The sequence below is a fragment of the Giraffa tippelskirchi genome, chromosome 4 (genome assembly GCF_054371585.1).
Source record: "Giraffa tippelskirchi isolate mGirTip1 chromosome 4, T2T-mGirTip1v1.2.pri, whole genome shotgun sequence".
Classification (NCBI taxonomy): Eukaryota; Metazoa; Chordata; class Mammalia; order Artiodactyla; family Giraffidae; genus Giraffa; species Giraffa tippelskirchi.
The window spans coordinates 100877820-100897855 of record NC_137278.1 but is presented as its reverse complement, the minus strand read 5'-3'; the positions used below and the strand labels follow the sequence as shown (position 1 = coordinate 100897855).

Here is a 20036-nt window from a genome sequence, read left to right as displayed (position 1 = left end):
CCTGGCGGGCTATGGTCACTGGGGTCGCAAGTAGAGCTGGACACAACTTAGCAACTACATAACAACAGCAACAACATCCTTACTTCACTTTAACACTGGGACCTAAGGAGGTGACCTGACGTGGCAGCCGGCCATGCCCGCTGGATCCTGCTGGCTGACAGAGGCTCAGACAGAGTGGAAATGGTGACCAAGAGGGCAGGCTGCCCAGCAGCTGGTGGGGCCAAGCTTCCAGGCCTCATGTACCCAGGGAAGACCTGGGCCTTTGCTGTGGTTGAGAATCTTCCGTGGAACTTCCCTGCTCATCCGGGAGTTAAGACTTCGCCTTCCAATGCACGGGGTGTGGGTTTGGTCCCTGGCAAGGGAACTAAGGTCCCACATGCCTCCTGGCCAAAAGACCACAACAGAAAACAGAAACAATGTTGTAACAAATTTAAGACTTTAAAAATCGTCCATATCCTGGGCTTCCCTGGTGGCTCAGCGGTAAGCAATCCATCTGCCAACGCAAGTGACACGGGTTCCATCCCTCATCCGGGAGGATCCCACATGCAGAGGAGCAACTAAAGCCACGCACCATAACTGTTTAGTCTGTGCTCTAGAGCCAAGGAGCCATAACTACTGACCACGCACCATAACTATTTAGTCTGTGCTCTAGAGCCCAGGAGCTATAACTACTGAAGCCCATGCACCTAGAGCTCATGCTCTGCAACAAGAGAAGCCACTGCAATGAGAAGCCCGCACACCGAAACTAGAGAGTAGCCCCCACTTGCCGCCTGTCAGTGTAGGAGATATAAAAGAGGAGAGTTTGATCCCTTGGCCTGAGGGATCCCCTGGAGGAGGGCGTGGCAACCCACTCCAATATTCTTGCCGGGAGAAGCCCATAGACAGGAGTCTGGCTGGTGCACAGAGTCGGACAGGACAGAAGTGGTTTAGCATGTGCACACACACAGCAATTAGAGAAAAAGCCCGAGCAGCAACGAAGGAAGACCCAGCACAGTCAAAAATAAATAAATACAATTATTTTTTTTTTAATGGTCCATATTAAAAAAAAAAAAAATCTTCCATACAGTTCAACAGTCTCACTTCAAAGAAAACTAAGGCCTAGGAGGGAGAAAGTACTGGCTGGTAGGTACCCTGAGGATTCTTGCTCTCCAAAATGGGCTGCAAGATCTTCCTGCCAGGTGGCATTTTCAGCATTTTAGCTGGAGGCAGCAGGGCTGGAACCAGGAACAAGATAGAGAACAAGTTCCCTCTGGGTCAGGGGTTGGCAAATGCCCAGAGAGTGGGAGGCAGAGGAGTCTGGGCTTTTCCTGGGGCACCTGGGGGGCTTGCTAACACCTGCCACTAGGCAGGACGCATCTGGAAACCAGGAACGCACCTGGGGCTCCTTGTCCGGTCCATCTGCTCCAAGACCACCTGCATGTGCCCACTCAGACACAGGCAGAGAGCACCGTCTAAGAAACAAAGCTGCATTTTGTAGCCACTGCAACTGGAGCCTGCATTTGGCAAACCTAGTTTTAGCTGAAAAAAAGCAAAGGAATTATCTGGATGTTTACACTCAAACAACCAAAAAAAAAAAAGTAACCAAAACAAAACCACACCCACTTTAGAGTAGAGTGGTGTGGGAAACACCGAGCAGGAACTGGACTTCATTTTTATACCTTCCTGAGAGGCACATGATAGGAAGCTATTCCTGGACCAAGTTAAGCCTGAATTCAAGGAGTGAGGGTCATGGTGGGGCAGGAAGGGGAGCAGTCAGGACAGGTCCTGCCTTGTCTGAGGTAACAAGTGTGGGTTTTGTTCGCAGAACTACCAGGAAACAGTCCTACAGAGCAAGGAATTCTGTGCTCCAGAATGGACACCCCACAGCCCCTCCGCCAAAGCGCTATGACCAGTGCAGGAGGTGGGGTGGCCCACAGATCTGCCCTCACATTTCAAGTTGCAATTTAGGACACATTCAGTGAGAAAAGGAGAAACTTTTCCCCCCAGTACCTTTTGTTTAAGAAAAACAATTACCACAAAATTTGAGTTTAGAAGGGAGGGAGCATGGGTAACAATGGCTAATAGTTTGAGAGCTTTTACCACATGACATTGGCTCCTTTATCCCCCCAACGGTTCCACGAACAACAAAGAGTTCCACTAGACCCGTGAGGAAACTGAGATCCTGAGAGTTAGTCACTACACCCAGGGCTCCCCAGAGGCCAGCCAGGCAGGACAGGAAGCCCAGCCCATTTGGTCACTCAGCCCCTGTTAACATTTTCATTCCAATCCCTTGAAGCACACAGGTTTAATAATAACCTGCTTTTTTCCCCACGTTTTATAATAATTAACTCCCTGCTGAGATGCATTTCCCCCACCCCCACCCCCACTCTGAGCCCTGTGTTTTGGGTTAAGATTAAACTAGTAACAACAAGCCAAAGTCAAGACACTGGGGGCCACAATGACCTGGGAATTAGGAAATATGCTCTTGGCAAGGAGCTGTTAAACTGTATCTTTAACATGAAAAATTGGCTTTTAATTTTAAGTCAAAAGACTATAAAAAATGTTAATTTTGCTCTATTGGCCTTAATACAGTCCACAAATCTACTGTAACCTTTCTAGTAATGAAATCATTTTGGCATAACAGTGAAATGAAAAATTGTTTTCTAGCAACCAAGCCCCAAGCACAAGGGCATGGGAGCTGCGGCAATTGTTTCTGGAAAAGCCAGAGGGGAGAAAGAAGCAGGAGGAAGACACAGCGAGAGCCACGGAGGCCTTGATCTTTGCAGATACTGAGCAGGCTTCCCTGGTGGCTCAGTAATTAAAAAATCCACCTGCCCATACAGGAGACGAGGGTTCGATCCCTGGGTCACGGAGATCTCCTGGAGAAGGAAATGACAATCCACTCCGGTATCCTTGCCGGGAAATCCCATGGACAGAGGAGCCTGGCGTGCTACAATCCATGGGGTCAAAAAAGAGTCGGATATGACTTAGCGACTAAACAACAACAGCAGATACCGAGCACCTGAAATGAGCACCCTGCTTGGAAAAACAGAAAGGAACTCATCAGACAGCGGTAGAGTTATTTAATAGAGTGTGTGTGTAAGTATGGCAGAGGTGGCAGTGAGGGAAAGCCTCTTCAGAAGAGCAACTGAGCTAGCGTGTAGAAATTTTAGGGAAAAGATTCCAGCCAGAGGGAACTTCCACAGCAAAAGAGCCAAAAAGACCTTTGTGGCTGGAGTGGCAAGAACTGAACCTGAAAATGAGTCAAAGAGGAGAGGTCAAAGTGGAGTCAAAGAGGACCCCAGTCCTTGCCAGCCTTGGTACCGAGAGGGAGGCCACCGGAGGACGTCTGACTAGGGGACAGCCCAGTCCAACCCAACTTCAAAGTCTCATTCTGGCCACTACTCAGAAAGTGGAGGGTTGGCATGTATGTGTTCATTTCCAGGTGGGGGAACCCATTTAAAGCAAGGCTCAGCCTCTCTACCTGGTGGTGTGTTATCAATTCACTGGCACTGTTTATAACCAACTCTGACTGGCAACCCACTGACCCTGCTCCTAGGATTACTTGGAAGTTATTTTTAAAAATAAGATTGAAACAATAGTTATCAATTTGAAAAATAATAGTGTTCTATTCATCATATTGGCTTCCCTGGTAGCTCAGTGGTAAAGAATCTGCCTGCCAGAGTAAGAGATTCAGGTTCAATCCCTGTGTCAAAGATCCCCTGGAGAAGGAAATGGCAACCCACTCCAGTATTCTTCCCTGGAAAATTTCATGGACAGAGGACCCTGACGAGCTTCAGTCCATGGGGTTGCAAAGAGTCAGACATGGCTGAGCGACTGAGCATACACACATACACACGTACACACACAGAATCATCACTTTAAGGAAGCAGATCACAATAACTTTTGAAAAGTTACTTATTTTTGAAATGTGCCCTGCTTCCTTCCCCAAAGCATTTGAGTCCATTGATACAAAGCCCATGAGCAACTAGACAGCTTAAAAGTTCTTTCTGGGATAATGCTTACTGTATATTGTAATACAGTGACAGCTTCAGTTTGGGAGAGAAACTGTAACACTGAAGAGTTTTAAAGCCCAATTAAGGACTTCCCTGCTGGTCCAGTGGTATCCACCTTGCAATGCAGGGCACTTGGGTTCGATCCTTGGTTGGTTAACTAGATTCCACAGGCCTCCCAGCAACTAAGCCTGGACCCCAACTAGAGAGTCCACATGCTGCAACGAAAGATCCTGCGTGAGGCAACAAAGATCCCGAATGCCGCAACTAAGACTTGATGAAGCCAAATAAGCAATGGAAAAAAAAAAATGTGAGATTAAAAGAAAACAAGCCCAATTAGTTCTAAGGCTGGTGTTGAGGGGCAAGCACAGCCTCATCACTCGCTAAGTCCTTGCAATGCCTTCACTTTTATCCACTTCTGCATTTTTTAAAATTTATTTTAAATTGAAAGATAGTTGCTTTACAATATTGGTTTGATTTCTGCCACACATCAACATGAGTTAGCCATAGGTATACATATCTGCCCTCCCTCTTGAATCTTCCTCCCTCCCACCCCATCCCACCCCTCTAGGTTGTCACAGAGCCCTGGTTTGAGTTCCTTGAGTCATACAGCAAATTTCCACTGGCTCTCTGTTTTACATGTGGTAGTGTATATGCTTCCATGCTACTCTCTCCATTCATCTCATCCTCCTGGTCCTCCCCCCAGTCCTGGACCATAAGTCTGTTCTCTGTGTCTGTGTCTCCATTGCTGCCCTGCAAATAGGTTCATCAGTACCACCGTAAATCATAGCAAGATCCACTTCTGTATTTTCATCCTCCAGCTTCTCCTGGGCCTCTAGAGCTACCCTTTGCCTGATTTGTTGCTCACTGGCACCCTCATCAGAGTAGGAACAGAAAGGACTGGAGAGCCCAGAAATGCCCCTGGCTCAGCAGTTTCAGTTCTGTGTGTTTATCTTTGTGAGAGGGTGTTTGTGTGTATGGAGTGGTAAGGGGTAGGGAATATTTCAGGGTTAAAGTGATGTGTAAATTGTAATTATCCATTCCCCTACAGTGTAGAGTCTATGCACACATTCACACCCTGTCCCTCCCGGCTCTGCTGTCTGGTAAGTAAACCACTTAGAACCACAACATGCAATATGAAAATCTTAAAACTAGACAAGGAATCCAATTTCCATTTTCAGCACCATTGAGTGTGAGAAAGTGTTAGTTACTCAGTCATGTCCTACTCTTTGCAGCCACATGGACTGCAGCCCACCATGCTCCTCTGTCCATGGAACTCTTCAGTCAAGAATACTGGGGTGGATAGCCATTCCCTTCTCCAGGGGATCTTCCTGACCCAAGGGATCGAACCTAGCTCTCCCACACTGTGGGCAAATTCTTTACCATCTGAGCCACCAGGTCTGCTCTCATTCAGCCAGTGAGAATCCCATTCTTTGAACTTTTCACAAAATGAAACACTGTCAGACATCTCACAGGTAAATTCAAGATAAATAATAAAAAGTAGGAGAAGAAAAATTGGAGAAACTTTTCATTGTTCCAGCTGGGTGGATTTTAACAGACTTTTATGATTATCTGCTTAAAGTAATTATCAGCTACAGAAGGTTTATTATTATTATTATTAACGCTTAAAAAAAAGTAGAAGAAGAAAAACACTCCATTTAAAAAATATCTTCCCCAAAACTACTGCTTCTGTTACTCTTCCCATAATTTTCACCACATTCTCTACATTCATCACTATTTATGGCCAGCCTTCCCTGGTAGCAAAATATAACAGATTTGCAGCAGATTATGAAAATGGATCTAGCAGAAATGCTGAGGAATTTCTGGGGGGGTGGAGTTGGGGTAAAGAACAGAACTGTTTTTATTCTTTGCTTGGTTTACTCTGGATGTTTGCTTCAAATTGCTACATTGCCTCAAATTATAAATTGCATGTGTAATTTAATGTGTAACAAGAGGGTGCAGCTGCTTAAGAATTTCTGATTTGAGCAACTGAGCTTTCCAATGAAATTCTCACAGGAAAAATTCTGAAGTAAACTGCTTAAGTATAATTGAAGTTTCCAGGTACTCTTCAAAAACACCTTTGACCATAATAGGTTTATATAAAAGCTAAACCTTTAAGCTAAGGAAAAATGCTTGATGTGTGTTTATTCAGCATAAAGCCTGGTTAAGTTTCTTCCAGCTTCCTTAAGAAATACTTCAGAGGTTAAACTTCTAACCCGTTCGTTAATCACTTACCCTCCAAACAAGCTGCGGATACAGAATGGAACCCTGGAACCTGCCTTCCTGTGCCTCCACTTACCAATCCAGTATCTTATACTGGAATGCCTAGCAGTGCAGAGGTAATACGCCTAGATGATGACCAAGCACGTTAGATCCTGTTCAGCAATAATAGGGGTGAAAAGAGGGCGTCCTCTCTTTCTGGCCCCCCACCCACTCACAGGGCGTCGCTGCTAATGTAGCCCCTGAAGGACTGGGGGAGGCCCGACGAGTCCCTCTCGATCGCGCATTGGCCTCGGTGTATCGCTGCACCGGGACTGCGACCTCAACTCCCGCAGCCGGCGGGTCTCCAGTCCCCCGGAGTGGAGATGGGGTCTGCCTGCGGCTCCCAGAACTCCCGCCAGCAGCTGGGGTCCAACCACACCTACCAGTGAAAGTTTTTGGCGCATTTCCCTCCGCCGAAAACTTTAGGACTCGCAGCGCAACCGGCCGAGCGCGGTTTCCCTCTCCGCGGTCACTGCGGGCCCTCGGCGCCCACCCCTCCCCGGCTCCGCCGGGACTCTCGCCCACTACTCAGCCTGGATGCCAGGACGGTGGGTACGCGGGAGCCCTGCACCTCAGTACCTGGCACCTCTGGGGCGCAGGAAGGGGTCTGCAAGCTTGCCAGCAGCTGGGTGCGCCCCGATCGGCGCGCTCCCTCCCCGGAGCTCCCGGGCGCGAACCCCCGGCCCCTTGCACTCACCTCGCGTCCAGAGCGCCGGGAGGAAGAGCCATGGCAGGAACAGCAGCACAGCCCGCCCCATCCCGAGATCGCGGATCTGAAGTATTTTTGGACCGACGGACAGATGGACGTCCCGAACCTGCCGCGTCGCCGGCCTAGCGCGCACGCGAAAACAGCCCAGTCCCGGAGACCCGGGCAGGCAGCTCCGAAGTCGCAGAGCTGAGCCGCGGTCGAAGGCGCCGAGAGCTGGAGGGGGGCGGGCCGGGGGCCGGGTCTGAGCCGACTCAGCCAGTCCGGGAGGATAGGGGGCGGGAAGGTGGCCGGGAGAAGCTGGCGGCGGAGGGGGTGGAAGGGGACTGGGCTAGACCCAAGGGGCGGAGAGGGGCGGGCCTCGGGGTGGGGTTGAGCCTGGGCGGACCTGGGCGGGGGCTGAAAGCGAGGGGAGGGAGGTGAGGACCGTAAAGGAGAGGGGTGACTGGAGGTCTGGGGAGGAGAAAGGGCCCCCAGCCTCCCGGGGATCCAGACATCCGTCGAGTGCAGGTGGGAGGGACAGAGAGCAAAGACTGCGTTGGGGAGGAGCGTAGATTGCCCGAGGCTGCCAGCAGACTTAAGACAAGGTGCCTGCGGCTTGGAGGCTGAGGCAGTCCCGAAATCGCGGCTCAGCAGACATAAAACCCAGGCAGCAACGCTCCCAGAGGCTGGGGCCACCTTGGCGACGCTCCCTGCCGATCGCCACATCCATCCGCTGCCGGCCGAGCGCCTTCCAGGGCCGAAAGTGTGAGACAGTCCTGGCGTCTAGTAGCTCACCGCCTCCCGGGAAGAACTCTTTGCTGTGCCCCCTTGTGGAGTCCAAGAGAAGGGATGCTCGTGGGGGAAGATGAACACCTACGACGTGGGAAGCAGCGGCCCCCCCAGCGATTGAAGTGTGGAGGGGCCAAGAGAGCAGTCGCAGAGAAAGTTAACCGTGAAAGAAATGGCAGCCACTTGTACTAATAATTGAAAGGATAACTTAACATTTTATGTATAGATATGCACACATACTGGTGGTGCCAATGCAGGAGAGGTAAGGGACATGATTTCAATCCCTGGGTGGGGAAGATCCTGGAGGAGAGCATGGAAACCCCCTCCAGTATTCTTGCCTGGAGAATCCCACTTACAGAGGAGCCTGGCAGGCTACAGTCCACGGGGTCGCATAGGGTCACACAGAGTCAGACACGACTGAAGCAACTCAGCATGCATCCACACACATGCACACATACTATCTTTAAGGCAACATTTTTAGAATTAATGTATTTTAATGTGATCTTTTGACAACATGAATCAATAATGCCATTCCTCTGCTCAAAACCGAACAGTGATTCCCACTTTCTCTCTGCATGAAAGCCAGAGTCCTGCCTTGTGGCCTACAGGGGAATGCATGACCTGGTCCCCTCTCCTCTCTGACCTCATCTCCTTACTCTACTTCCATTTATGCTGCTTTCTGGTCCAGAGTCCCTGACCCCAGTCTGCCTGGTCAAGTGGGCTAGATTTGGCTGTAAGGAGGCAACCAGTCCAAATGGATTTATATCTATTGTTACTTAACTGACAGCAAAATTAGCATGATGTCAGCTACTGGCATCCCTAGTCCCATAGAATGACACTCAGCCAGAGGGGCCACATGGATGGACGTGAGCAGTGGGTAGCTCCCCTGATGAGCAGCCAACTCTAAAGTACAGCCGAGCAGTTTCATTGATTTTCACAGGTGACTGCTGCTGTGTTGTTGGGGGGGGAGGTGGTCATGGTGAGGAGGGGTGGAAGCTCTCTCATGTGCCCAGCTGAAAGTCTGGAGAAGGAAGAGAAACAGGTGTGCTGTGAGATAGGGATAAGAAAATGCCTGCAACGGCTGCTCACCAGCCTCACCTCCCCCTGTTCCAGGAGGAATCATGGGACAGTTTCCCAAGACCGGGGTAGAACTGGAGTCAATTCTCACCTGCACACCTGCGTGGAGATGTCCAGGGTTGCCAGGGCATCTCAGCAGAGCCCTGTTCTCCTGTGGTGTCCTTGCTGCTGCTCATATACACCAGACTCTCTTCCATCCCAGGGTTTTGCACCAACTGTTTCCTCTGCTTGGAATGCTCTTCCGCTAGACTCACACCCTCTTGGTTAATTCTCCTCCTTCAAGTCTTTGCTAAACCTCACATTCTTGATGAGGCTTTTGTTGTCGTTCAGTCGCTAAGCCATGTCCGACTCTTTGCAACCCCATGGACTGCAGCATGCCAGACTTCCCTGTCTTCACTATCTCACAGAGTTTGCTCAAACTTATGTCCATTGAGTAGGTGATGCCATCCAACCATCTCATCCTCTGCCACCCTCTTCTCCTCTTGCCTTCAGTCTTTCTTAGCATCAGGGTCTTTTCTAATGAGTTGGCTCTTCACATCAGGTGGTCAAGCTATTAGAGCTTCAGCTTCAGCATCCATCATTCCAATGAATATTCACAGTTGATTTCCTTTAGGATTGACGGTTTCATCTCCTTACAGTCCAAGGGACTCTCAAGAGTCTTCTCCAGCACCACAATATGAAAGCACCAATTCTTTGGCGCTCAGCCTTCTTTATGGTCCAACCCTCACATTTATACATGACTCCTGGAAAAACCATAGCTCTGACTATACGGACCTTTGTTGGCCGAGTGATGACTCTGCTTTTTAATACACTATTGATGAGTAGGCTTACCTAGTATAAAACTGTCTAGTTATCTATTCCTGTGTGATATACCACCCCAGACACAGCATGGGTAAACAACAGCTGCTGTGTTAGATTCACAGATTCTGCGGGTCAGAGATTTAGACAGGGCACAAAGAAGATGGGTTGTCTTACCTCTTCCATCTCTGCTGAAATATTGGGGTCAATGACTATGGACTAGAAGCATCTGGAACAGGGATCGGCAAAACTATAGCTGGTGGGCCTCTTGCTTGTGTTTGCAAATAAGGGTTATTGGAACACAGGCGCGCACTGTTGTGTTGCTCATGGCTGCTCCCGTGCCGTCACAGCAGAGTTGAACAGCTGCGACAGAGGTCAGAGGGCCACAAAGCCACGTGATCTGGCCCTTTACAGAAGGTGGTCAATCTGTGGTCAATCCCTGATCCTCACATAGCGTTTACTTACACTGCGATGACTCTAAAGTCAGGGCTGCAGACCAGACCACCTAAATGAGGCTTCCCCACGATGGCCTAGGTGTAGTTGGAAGTCCTACAAGGAAACTCTAGGCTCCAATAGTGACCATTCCTTCCAGTGACCAAGACAGAAGCTGCGTGGCCTTTCAAAACCTAGCCTCAGAGGTCACCTGACTCCACTAAGCCAGAATCTCTTGGTGGATGGTGGATACAGTCACAACCCCACCCTCCGGGGAAAGAGCCATAACCCCCACCTCTTGACGATGGAAGTGTCAAGGGATTTACAGCATTGTTTTAAAACTTCCACAGACATCAACACTAGCTAAAATGTAGGTTACTGACTACCGTATTTTTCTAATTTTTTTGGCTGTGCCACATGGCATGCAAGATCTTAGTTCCGCAGAGACTGAGCTCATGCCCCCTGCAGTAGAAGCACAGTATTGTAACCACTGGACCACCAGGGAAGTTCTGACTCTCCCATTCTAATTTCACACTTGCCATGCGTCTGAGTGTTATTGAATGTTAATGTCCTAATTATAAAGATATGTGATGGGAAATGTTAGTTTTTAAAAAAATAGATCCCATATTATGCAACTATTTTCATCCTTGTAGGATGTAGCCCAAAAGGCTACATTTGTGCAACTTTAGCAGGGCAACACCAACCTGGAGCTCATACTCCAGTGTCCACACCCTCTCCTATATCTGATGGGAATCTGCACATTACATGGAGGAGCCCCTGCTTTTATTGCATAAGAAAAAGAGAGCATGTCAACGTCCCATAGCAGTGTTCACCCAGGGGCCGGGGAAGACAGCCCCCATTGAGTCAAGTGTAGAAGGGCTGTGTCTTAAATCAAGTGGCACTGTGAATACAGTCCAGTCACCAAGCATGTTCAGGATATCAGTGACAAGATACAAGACTAACAACTGAAGTCCTCAGGGGAGCATGCCAAACTACACATGAGAGATGCAAAGAGTCAGTCATCAATGGCCCTAATCTATTTTTTTTTGTTTTATTAAAATATAGTTGATTTGCAACATTGTGTTAATTTTTGCTGTAAAGTAACTCAATTATACACACATATATTCTCTTTCATATTCTTTTCCATTATAGTTTATCACAGGATATTGAATATAGTTCAATATGGGCTATACAGTAGGACTTTGTTGTTTCTATCTCCTATATACAATAGTTTGTGTCTATTTTCCTAAAGTCCCAATCCTTCCCTTCCCCACCCTAATTCCTCCTTGGCAGCCATAAGTCTGTTCTGTGAGTTTGTTTCTGTTTCATAGGTATGTTCATTTGTGTCATATTTTAGATTCTACCTATAAGTGATATCATATGGTATTTGTCTTTCTCTTTCCAACTTGCTTCACTTAGTGTGATAATCTCTAGATCCATGCATGTTCCTCAAATGACATTATTTAATTCTTTTAAATGACTGAGTAATATTCCATTGTATATATGTACCACATCTTCTCTATCCATCCATTCACCTGTCAGTGAACATTTAGGTTGTTTCTGTGCCTTGGCTATTGTAAACAATGCTTCAGTGAACACAGGAGTGCATATATCATTTTGAATTACCTTTTGTCTGGGTCTATGCCCAGGATTGGACTTGCTGGATCAGTGACCCTACTCTAAACCCACATCCCTGCTTTGTCGACCTCCCCAGCTACACATACACCCCCCTCACCCCTCTCAGCCTTGTCCCCAGTAGGGCCCTGTAATTGACTTTCCACTCCTGCCTCCAGTCTGCCACATGGATCCCCAATTCAAGCTAGTCTCCTTCCATTCACTTTAACACAGTGGAGACTGCCCAATATCTAGGGATCTGGCTTGCTGGAACCATACCCTGTGAATGATGATGTGCCAAGAAACAGTCTCAAACTAGTTTTAGTGCCAGAGAGCCATTCATTCATTCATGATTTCACAAAAATCTACTGAGCCCGTGCTCACTTCAAGGTATAAGACCAACCCCTGGAGTGTGTCACTGAGCTAATGCACGTTTCCTCCATCAGGAAGCCCCAGTCTCATTGACCCAAATGCCAGTCAAGGACCACTTTGGTTCTCACTTGTCCAGCAGCCAGTCCATGGTCCTCCCATCACAGCACCCTGGCTTTTCTTTGCTGAACCTGCCTTTTGCACTCACATCCCTCCTACCCCTGAGCTCAGAGGAGGGGTTATCCTTGATGCCTGAAGACCATTCTCTGCCCTTCTTTCCAGAGTCTCAAGATTTGAGTCTCATATCATCAGACCTGGCTGCTGAGGTCACTACAGACCCCTGGGTCTCTCCTCTTGTTCCTTGATGATTTCAGTATTTGCATCATTGATGCTCCCTTCATGCCAGCCCTGTCATAATTCTTGGTGGTTTCAGTACTATTAATACATAAATGACATTGCAGCATGGCAGTGGCTAAGCCCCTTGACTTCTCCCCCATGTCATGTGCTGAGCAACATGTTGGAAATACATATAAGGGCCAAGTTCTTGAAGTTTGCTGGGGAACTGAAATGGTGCCTGTAAGAAAGTCCACTCAGAACACCTCACATCTTAGGGGAAGCGCCAGTCTCATGTAGTTTTTTGGGCAACATAGATGGTGCATGGAAGATCCTCCATTCAGTGTACTAAACAGCATGCTGGGAGTACAGGTGTAAAATTCTTGGGGGACCATGCTTCAGGTGAAGCAATCCATTTGGAATACTGCACTGAACATAAGTGCATTGGTATAACTAAGTGGTAATTAAACAGGAATCCAGTTGCTAAAAAGACTCACCAGATCCAGCTCCTACAGTTTGTTACAGAAACAGAACACAATATAACAACAGTAGTAGGTTAATATGCATCACAGTTAATGGTTGTTTTACTGTAAGGATTCCAGAGAGACCAGGCACAGATCCTTTGTCCACCCTTTCTGGAAGACGTGTGGCCAGATGCACTCCCCCTCTTGGATCAGGAACCACTGGAAACACCTCGGAACCAGGGATCCCCAAAGAGAAGTTCAGCTGGGGATTTTTACACGTCCCCGGTCACCTAGGCATATTCCCAGGGCATAACTGGCTTCAACAGCAGCGCCTTCTAGGGGCCGCACCGATGGATGGACATGTTCGCTCAGTCGTGACTCTGCCACCCCATGGACTATAGCCTGCCAGGCTCCTCCATCCATGGGATTTTACAGGCAAGAATATTGGAGTGGGTTGCCATTTCCTTCTCCAGGGGATCTTCCAACCTAGGGATTGAACCCAGGTCTCCCGCACTGCAGGCAGACTCTACTATCTGAGCCACCAGGGAAGCCCTGGGGTCTCACTGACACCACGTGCAAATCCTGTAACTCATTGTTTTTTGTTTTGTTCTTTATTTAAATTTTTTTTTTAAATTATAGTTCATATACAATGTTGTGTTTGTTTCAAATGTACTGCACAGTGATTCAGTTATACACAAACTACACACATATATTCTTTTTCAGATTCTTTTCCATTATAGGTCATTAGAAGATATTGGATATAATTCCTTGTGTTGGACGGTAGGTAGGTCCTTGTATCTCACCGTTTTCAATAAACAGCACTGACAAGCTGGTACAAATCTCCCTGAACCTCTTCGATCCCACAAATCAACATTACTAAACAGCAGGCTTCATGCCCTGACCAGGGGCCAGGGCCATGAAGCAACTTTAGCAGAATAGTTCAGGTTAATTCCAGGCCCTCCCAGAACAATGGCTTCCACAGTCATTGCAAAACGGTACAATGAAAAGTTACCATTCAGTATTGTGAACATGATGGTGGAATAAAAGTGTTTCCTCTTGTGGTTTCGGGAACTCTTTGGCATGAAAATTCATTCTATAGGCAAAACAACAACAATAACAACAACAATAAACCACGCATCCTGGAAGTAAAATCGTCAGACTCAGAAAACGGATGGTGCTGTTTAAAGATGTCTCTCTAGTGACTCCCCTGGCAGTCCAGTGGTTAAGACTCCGCACTTTCACTGCTGAGGGGCACGGGTTCATCCCTAGTCAGGGAACTAAGATCCTGCACGCTATGTGGTGCGGCGAAAAAAAAAAAAGAAGAAGAAATCCTTAAAAGAACTAAGTTTTTTTTTAATTTTTTTTTTTAAGACTAGTCAAGTGCAGTAGTGAGAAGCGGGGAAGAGTAGAACGAGGAGTTCGATCTGTAACTGACTGTGAACAATCAATTGAGATAACTCACTACCTTCGGACCAGTCTAAGTTTTTTTCTAAAAGCACCCTTCCCATCCAAAAATAAATTAAATGGAAAGTCCTTTGTTTTAGGACACTCTAGTCCTGAGAAAACATCATAGGCTGAGGCCATGGAGACGCATCTTGAGGAGAATTTACAAGCAGACAAGGGAACACTCAGGGGGAAGAGCTGGGTGAATCCTTTCAGTGACTGTATTCATAGACTGGACAGTAAGCAGCATAGGACACTCTTTGTGGACTGTGTTCCCTAAAAAATAGAGCTGGAGGCAAATTTGATGAGTGCTGATGCTTTAGCCCGAGAGAGAGAATAAAGGCAAGGGAAAGTGGAGCAGGGATGGATAAGACACATTGCATTGGCCACTGCCAAAAACTCAGCTGACTGCTTGGCAGGTGTGCCTGCTCGGCCACAAAGGATGTCTCCTGGCAGGCTGTGCAGAGAAACCATGCTGTAGAATAGTCTGGCAGAGGAAAAAGAAAAGGAAATTCATTTCTTTGGTTCCTACCTGCCTTGTTCCTGCTGATCAAAATTTGCCTTGATCTAAATTTGCTCTCTGGTGGCTCAGACTGTGAAGAATCTGCCTGCAGTGCAGGAGACCTGGGTCCGATCCCTGGGTTGGGAAGATCCCTTGGAGAAGGGAATGGCTACCTGCTCCGGTATTCTTGCCTGGGAAATCCCAAGGACAGAGGAGTCTGGTGGACTACAGTCTATGGGGTTGCAAAGAGTTGGACATGACTGAGTGACCAACAGTAACATAATAAATTTGCTCTCTACACTTTTGGGTTTATGTCTTTAGCCCCTTCAGAAGCCCACTCACACACCTTGTGAGGAGGCACTTCCTCCAAGTCTGGCAATGGCAGGAGAATCCAATGCCCCAGGGAATGTGACATTGGTCTGATGACACAGTGAAGCCAGGGGAGAAGGCCTTGTGACTGGTGGTAGGGACCACAGGGCTGGTGGAAATATAGGGCTCATGTAGCATCAGGCCATGGTGGTGGTTGAGGTGGGACAATAGGAGATGGTGGCGCTCAGAGACTTCCTGTTGAAGTAAAACCTTCTGAAAAATGGCATTTGAACTAAACCCTAAAGGTCGACATTTCAAATAAAGAGATGAGAATGAACCAATATACCAAGGCCACAAGGTTAAGGTGTGTCTGGAGACTCTAAGTAGAGAATTTTAGTGAAGACATGGAAGTTTCAGGCAACTTTATATTTCTGGATAAAGTATTTGAACTTTACTTCTTAGGCCTATTAGTCCTTTTAACCTAGCAACGCCACACAGTGAGATTACTGCTCAAGAAAGTTGTTGTTTTCACAAGCCTGATATTCTACAGTTGACTCCACAGACAGGGAGGAAGCGGTAAAGCAGAGGTTTTTAACTTGGGCCTATGAATTGCTTGGGGAAGTTCTGTGGAGCTCAGATATTAGGCGCAATGTTTTCATTGAGGACCTCTGGAGAAGGGGATAACAGAGGACGAAATGGTTGGATGGCATCACTGACTCAATGGACATGAGTTTGAGCAAGCTCCAGGAGATGGTGAAGGATAAGCAGGGAGTGCTGCAGTCCGTGGGGTTGTAAAGAGTTGGACACGACTGAATGATTGAACAACCATACTTTTCATTAACTTTTCAAAGGGTTCAGACGTCGGAAGGGTTAAAGTGCACTGGTAGAGAGAAAAATCAGTAGATTCCCCACCCTTCCTCAAGCCTGGAGGCATATACCTCCCATTCGGGGGCCAGAAAATCTTCTTATTCATAGGAGGCAGGTCAGGTTCGTATTGACACGCCGTGGAGATCTGGACACCAGGAAGGTCCTATTCCAGTACAGACCCTAGCAGAGGTAGTCTTGCTTTCGGTCACAGCGGCTACGCTAGAGAAGGTGCCTGTGCTTAGTCGTTCAGTCGCATCCGACTCTTTGCGACCCCATGGACTGTAGCCTGCCAGACTCCTCTGTCCATGGATTTTCCAGGCAAGAATACTGGAGTGGGTTGCCATTTCCTCCTCCAGCGGATTTTCCTGAGCCAAGGATCGAACCCATATCTCCTATGTTTCCTGCATTGTAGGCGGATTCTTCACCTACAGAGCCTTCGGGAAAAGATGCAAGTACCCAGCAACTTCTGCCCCGCGCATCCTTCCCGCAACTGCGCAGGCGCGAGAGCCGCGGGGTCGCCGCGCTCCTGCAGAAGCCCCACCCCGGCGCGAGGCAAGACGGGAAAGTCAAGATGGACGCGACCATTTGAACGTCTCGGGTGAGAGGTTCTCCCGCACGCCTTCCTGTTGTTAGCAGTCGTGTCCGCAGCTGCTGCCCAGTCTTCCTCCGAACAGGGGAGGGAGAGGGAATGAGAAGCTGCAGTGGCCGAGGAGTCACCGTGACCGTCCCCGCCTCTACTCTTGAGCCCTCTCAGTCCCCTCGCCTCCGGAGAGCAGCCGGGGCTCGCCGCGCCTGACGCGTCCCGATCACACAGGTGCGGTCCCGGGTCCGCCACGCCTGGTGGTTCATCGCGTATCCCGTAGTGCTAACACTCGCCCCTAGGCCTACCCGCTCCCTGATCGAGAGGGCTGGGAGCTCGGGACGGGCCCTGAGCGCGCGCTGGAGCCATGAGAACCCCAGTTTGCGGGCTGGGCTTTCCGGAATGCATCTCCCTGTTACACTCCGCGCCGGCTTCTTTACTGAGCTCAGCGCGAAAGGGGTCTCAGCTTCCATGGGGGTCTTAGCTTTTAGATCGGCCCCTTGCCCCTCTTAAACGAAGTTCTGAGGCTCAAGCTCTTAGCCTGATGGATTCACCTGACTCTAGAAGGGCCGGGGAAGCTCTGCTTTTTTGTAGAGTCTCAAGTTGTCTTGTGGGTGCACTTGGATTTAGTCGAATTTACTCTTGAAGCAGCTTTGTGGTTACCTCTGGCAGGGTAGTTTTTGTTGTTATTAAGCAAGGCTGATATCTTGATTTATAGCGTATCAGTTTAATACAGTACTTTAATCTGTAGCTCTTTATGTTGCCCCCTGATACGTAAAAACACGTAAAAAATTTGGGAGATTGCAAAAGTATTAAATATGTTGTCCTAATTAGTACAAAAATATTGTACTGTGAAAATAACTCTATAATTAATAGTTTTGTAATTTTCTAAGTTTTAATAGAATAACGTTTCAAAATTGCACAGCTGAAGTAGGATAAACTCACCAGTCAGTTCCTTAATGTTTGTTATTCTGTTGATAGGAAGACCAAATGAATTTTGTTGTTTTCTTGTAAGTTTGATAAAGTACTGCTTCAGTTATATCCCAAGTTCAAGTCTTCTCAGTTCTGAATTTTAGCGGAGAAAAATAAGTGTTTTGATTATAACATACAGTTGTGTCAGGATTAGCATTTAACTCTCAGCAAAATAACTTTGACCCTGGAGGAGCTGCATAGGAATTACAGGGGCTTTGAGATAGTGCAGGAAAAAAAAACCCTACTGATGCCAAAAAGACCTCAGATGGGATGAGAGATATGTCAAATTTAGTTAAACTTTTAATTGTGAGTGCTGTTCCAAACACTGTTCATGGTACTATGGTTAAATGTTGGTTTTGATATATGTGCTTGAGGATTTCAGCTTAGACATGCCACAAAATCCATTTTTAGGATAGGTATTGTCTTGGAGAGAAAACTGGCATCTACCTTAATCTACTGTATCATACAGTGAATTTTACTGGCTGTGCATTACTGTATGTAGAAATGTTTTGGAAGTAAAGGAGCATGTTTCCACCCACAGCTCATCCACATCTTTATCGTGATGAGCTGTACTGTAAATAGATTGTATTAATTAAAAGCTGCTGCTGCTGCGTCGCTTCAGTCGTGTCCGACTCTGTGCGACCCCATAGATGGAAGCCCACCAGGCTCTGCTGTCCCTGGGATTCTCCAGGCAAGAACACTGGAGTGGGTTGCCATTTCCTTCTCCAATGCATGAAAGTGAAAAGTGAAAGTGAAGTCGCTCAGTTGTGTCTGACTTTTCGCGACCCCACGGACTGCAGCCTACCAGGCTCTTCTGTCCATGGGATTTTCCAGGCAAGAGTACTGGAGTGAGGTGCCATTGCCTTCTCCCAATTAAAAGCTAGGACTCGTAAATCTGCTACAAGTATGGCTGTCCCATGGCCAGAGTTCTTCATGCTTTGGTTTCCTGTGTTTGGCCCTCAAATTGGAATTGATTGTCGTTATATGTTCTGGCCCACTGGGGTGTCATAACTACTGGTGACATTTGCCAGTTTATTAGGTCTTTCATGGATTGATCAGGCTTCCCTGGTGGCTCAGACTGTAAAGAATCTGCCTGCAGTACGAGAGACCTGGGTTCAGTCCCTGGGTTGGGAAGATCCTCTGGAGAAGGGAATGGCTACCTACTCCAGTATTTTGGCCTGGAGAATTCCATGGACTATACAGTCCATGGGGTCGCAAAGAGTCTAACATGACTGAGTGACTTTCACTTGTGGATTGGTCAGCTGAAAGGAGTAGTTCAACTTACGATGAATTAGAAGTAATATGAGGTTTTTGGGTTTTTTGGTTTGTTTCATTCCAACATGCCAATGATCCTTGAAATGTGTTTTTCAAATTAGGTTTCAGCGGAAACAAACAGAAATGACCTTTAATGTTAAGAAGCCGGGCAGTCACGGGACTATAAAGTGCAACTTGTCTGAATGCTTCATATGTGAAATGTGGAAAAGCTAGTGTGTAGTAGCGTGAAACATGGAAAAGGTGTTGTGGGACATAAATGCTCATTTCAACCTGGTGGTTTCCTTCAGTGCTAACCTTCTGTTGGTCCAACTAAAATGTGCTGGTAACTAATCACCTGAGAGTCAGATCTGGAACGACCTTTGATGTTATTAATTACTTGTACACTTACAATATAATAGGATTATTTGACACTCATCTAAGGATTAATGACTCTTCTGTAAACTTTTATGACATGTTATTCTGGTTTTGACTCCAGAAGCTAACTACAATGTGTTTAAATTCATACAGAAATAATGTTGATATTTGGAACCCATGTCGAACTTCTATGAAGAAAGGGCAACAATGATTGCAGCCGGGGATTTGCAGGAATTTGTTCCTTTTGGTCGAGACCACTGCAAGCACCACCCTAATGCTTTGAACCTCCAGCTTCGCCAGCTTCAGCCAGCCTCCGAGTTATGGTCTTCTGATGGTGCTGCTGGCCTAGTGGGATCCCTTCAGGAGGTTACCATCCATGAGAAACAGAAGGTTCCATAAGTTTCTTTCCCATAATATTTTTGAAACATAGAATGTTGCTATCTACTTGTAATTTAAGACTACCTGTAACTGAGAAAGGAGTATAATGGTACTTCTAGGGTAGTGGTTGTGTGTTAGTTGCTTAGTCGTGTCCGACTCTTTGCAACCCCATAGACTGTAGCCCACCAGGCCCCTCTGTCCATGGGATTCTCCAGGCAAGAATACTGGAGTGGGTTGCCATTTCCTTCTCCAAAAGGAATTATAGAAAGAAAGTGAAGTCGCTCAGTTGTGTCCGACTCGTTGCGACCCCATGGACTGTATGTAGCCTACCAGGCTCCTCCATCCATGGAATTTCCCAGGCAAGAGTACTGGAGTGGGTTGCCATTTCCTTCTTAAGATTTGGTAATTTCAGTCAAGACTAAAATAACGACTTCATTGTATTATGGTGTCATAATCATTTTTTTAGACATGTAACTCATGGTTTTATAATAAGTATTATGATTATGGTCCATTCTAAACCTCTTTCTCTTCACTTAGT

The 20036-nt window shown here is 47.2% G+C and overlaps 2 protein-coding genes across 17 annotated transcripts in view; one reads left to right on the top strand and one right to left on the bottom strand.

Moving 5' to 3' along the window:
- MERTK (MER proto-oncogene, tyrosine kinase) overlaps positions 1 to 20036 on the bottom strand; it is a 139217-nt gene that overhangs the window by 109800 nt on the left and 9381 nt on the right. For 3 of the 4 annotated variants that reach the window (XM_081484882.1, XM_081484884.1, XM_081484886.1), the window contains exon 1: positions 6952 to 7162. In XM_081484882.1, the coding sequence (XP_081341008.1) occupies positions 6952 to 7012 (61 nt within the window). In that variant the 5' untranslated portion in view covers positions 7013 to 7162. Of the gene's footprint in view, positions 1 to 6951; positions 7163 to 17464; positions 17585 to 20036 lie in introns of those variants that run through there. The other variant, XM_081484885.1, reaches the window with a different exon arrangement.
- The window catches only part of ANAPC1 (anaphase promoting complex subunit 1), a 97534-nt gene continuing 93986 nt past the window's right edge, over positions 16489 to 20036 (top strand). For all 13 annotated transcript variants that reach the window (XR_014051974.1, XR_014051975.1, XR_014051973.1 and 10 more), the window contains exons 1-2: positions 16489 to 16753; positions 19274 to 19510. Coding sequence is in view for 10 of the 13 variants with exons in the window: in XM_081484878.1 (XP_081341004.1) it covers positions 19298 to 19510 (213 nt within the window). In the remaining 3 variants the exon portion in view is untranslated. The remainder of the gene's footprint in view (positions 16754 to 19273; positions 19511 to 20036) is intronic.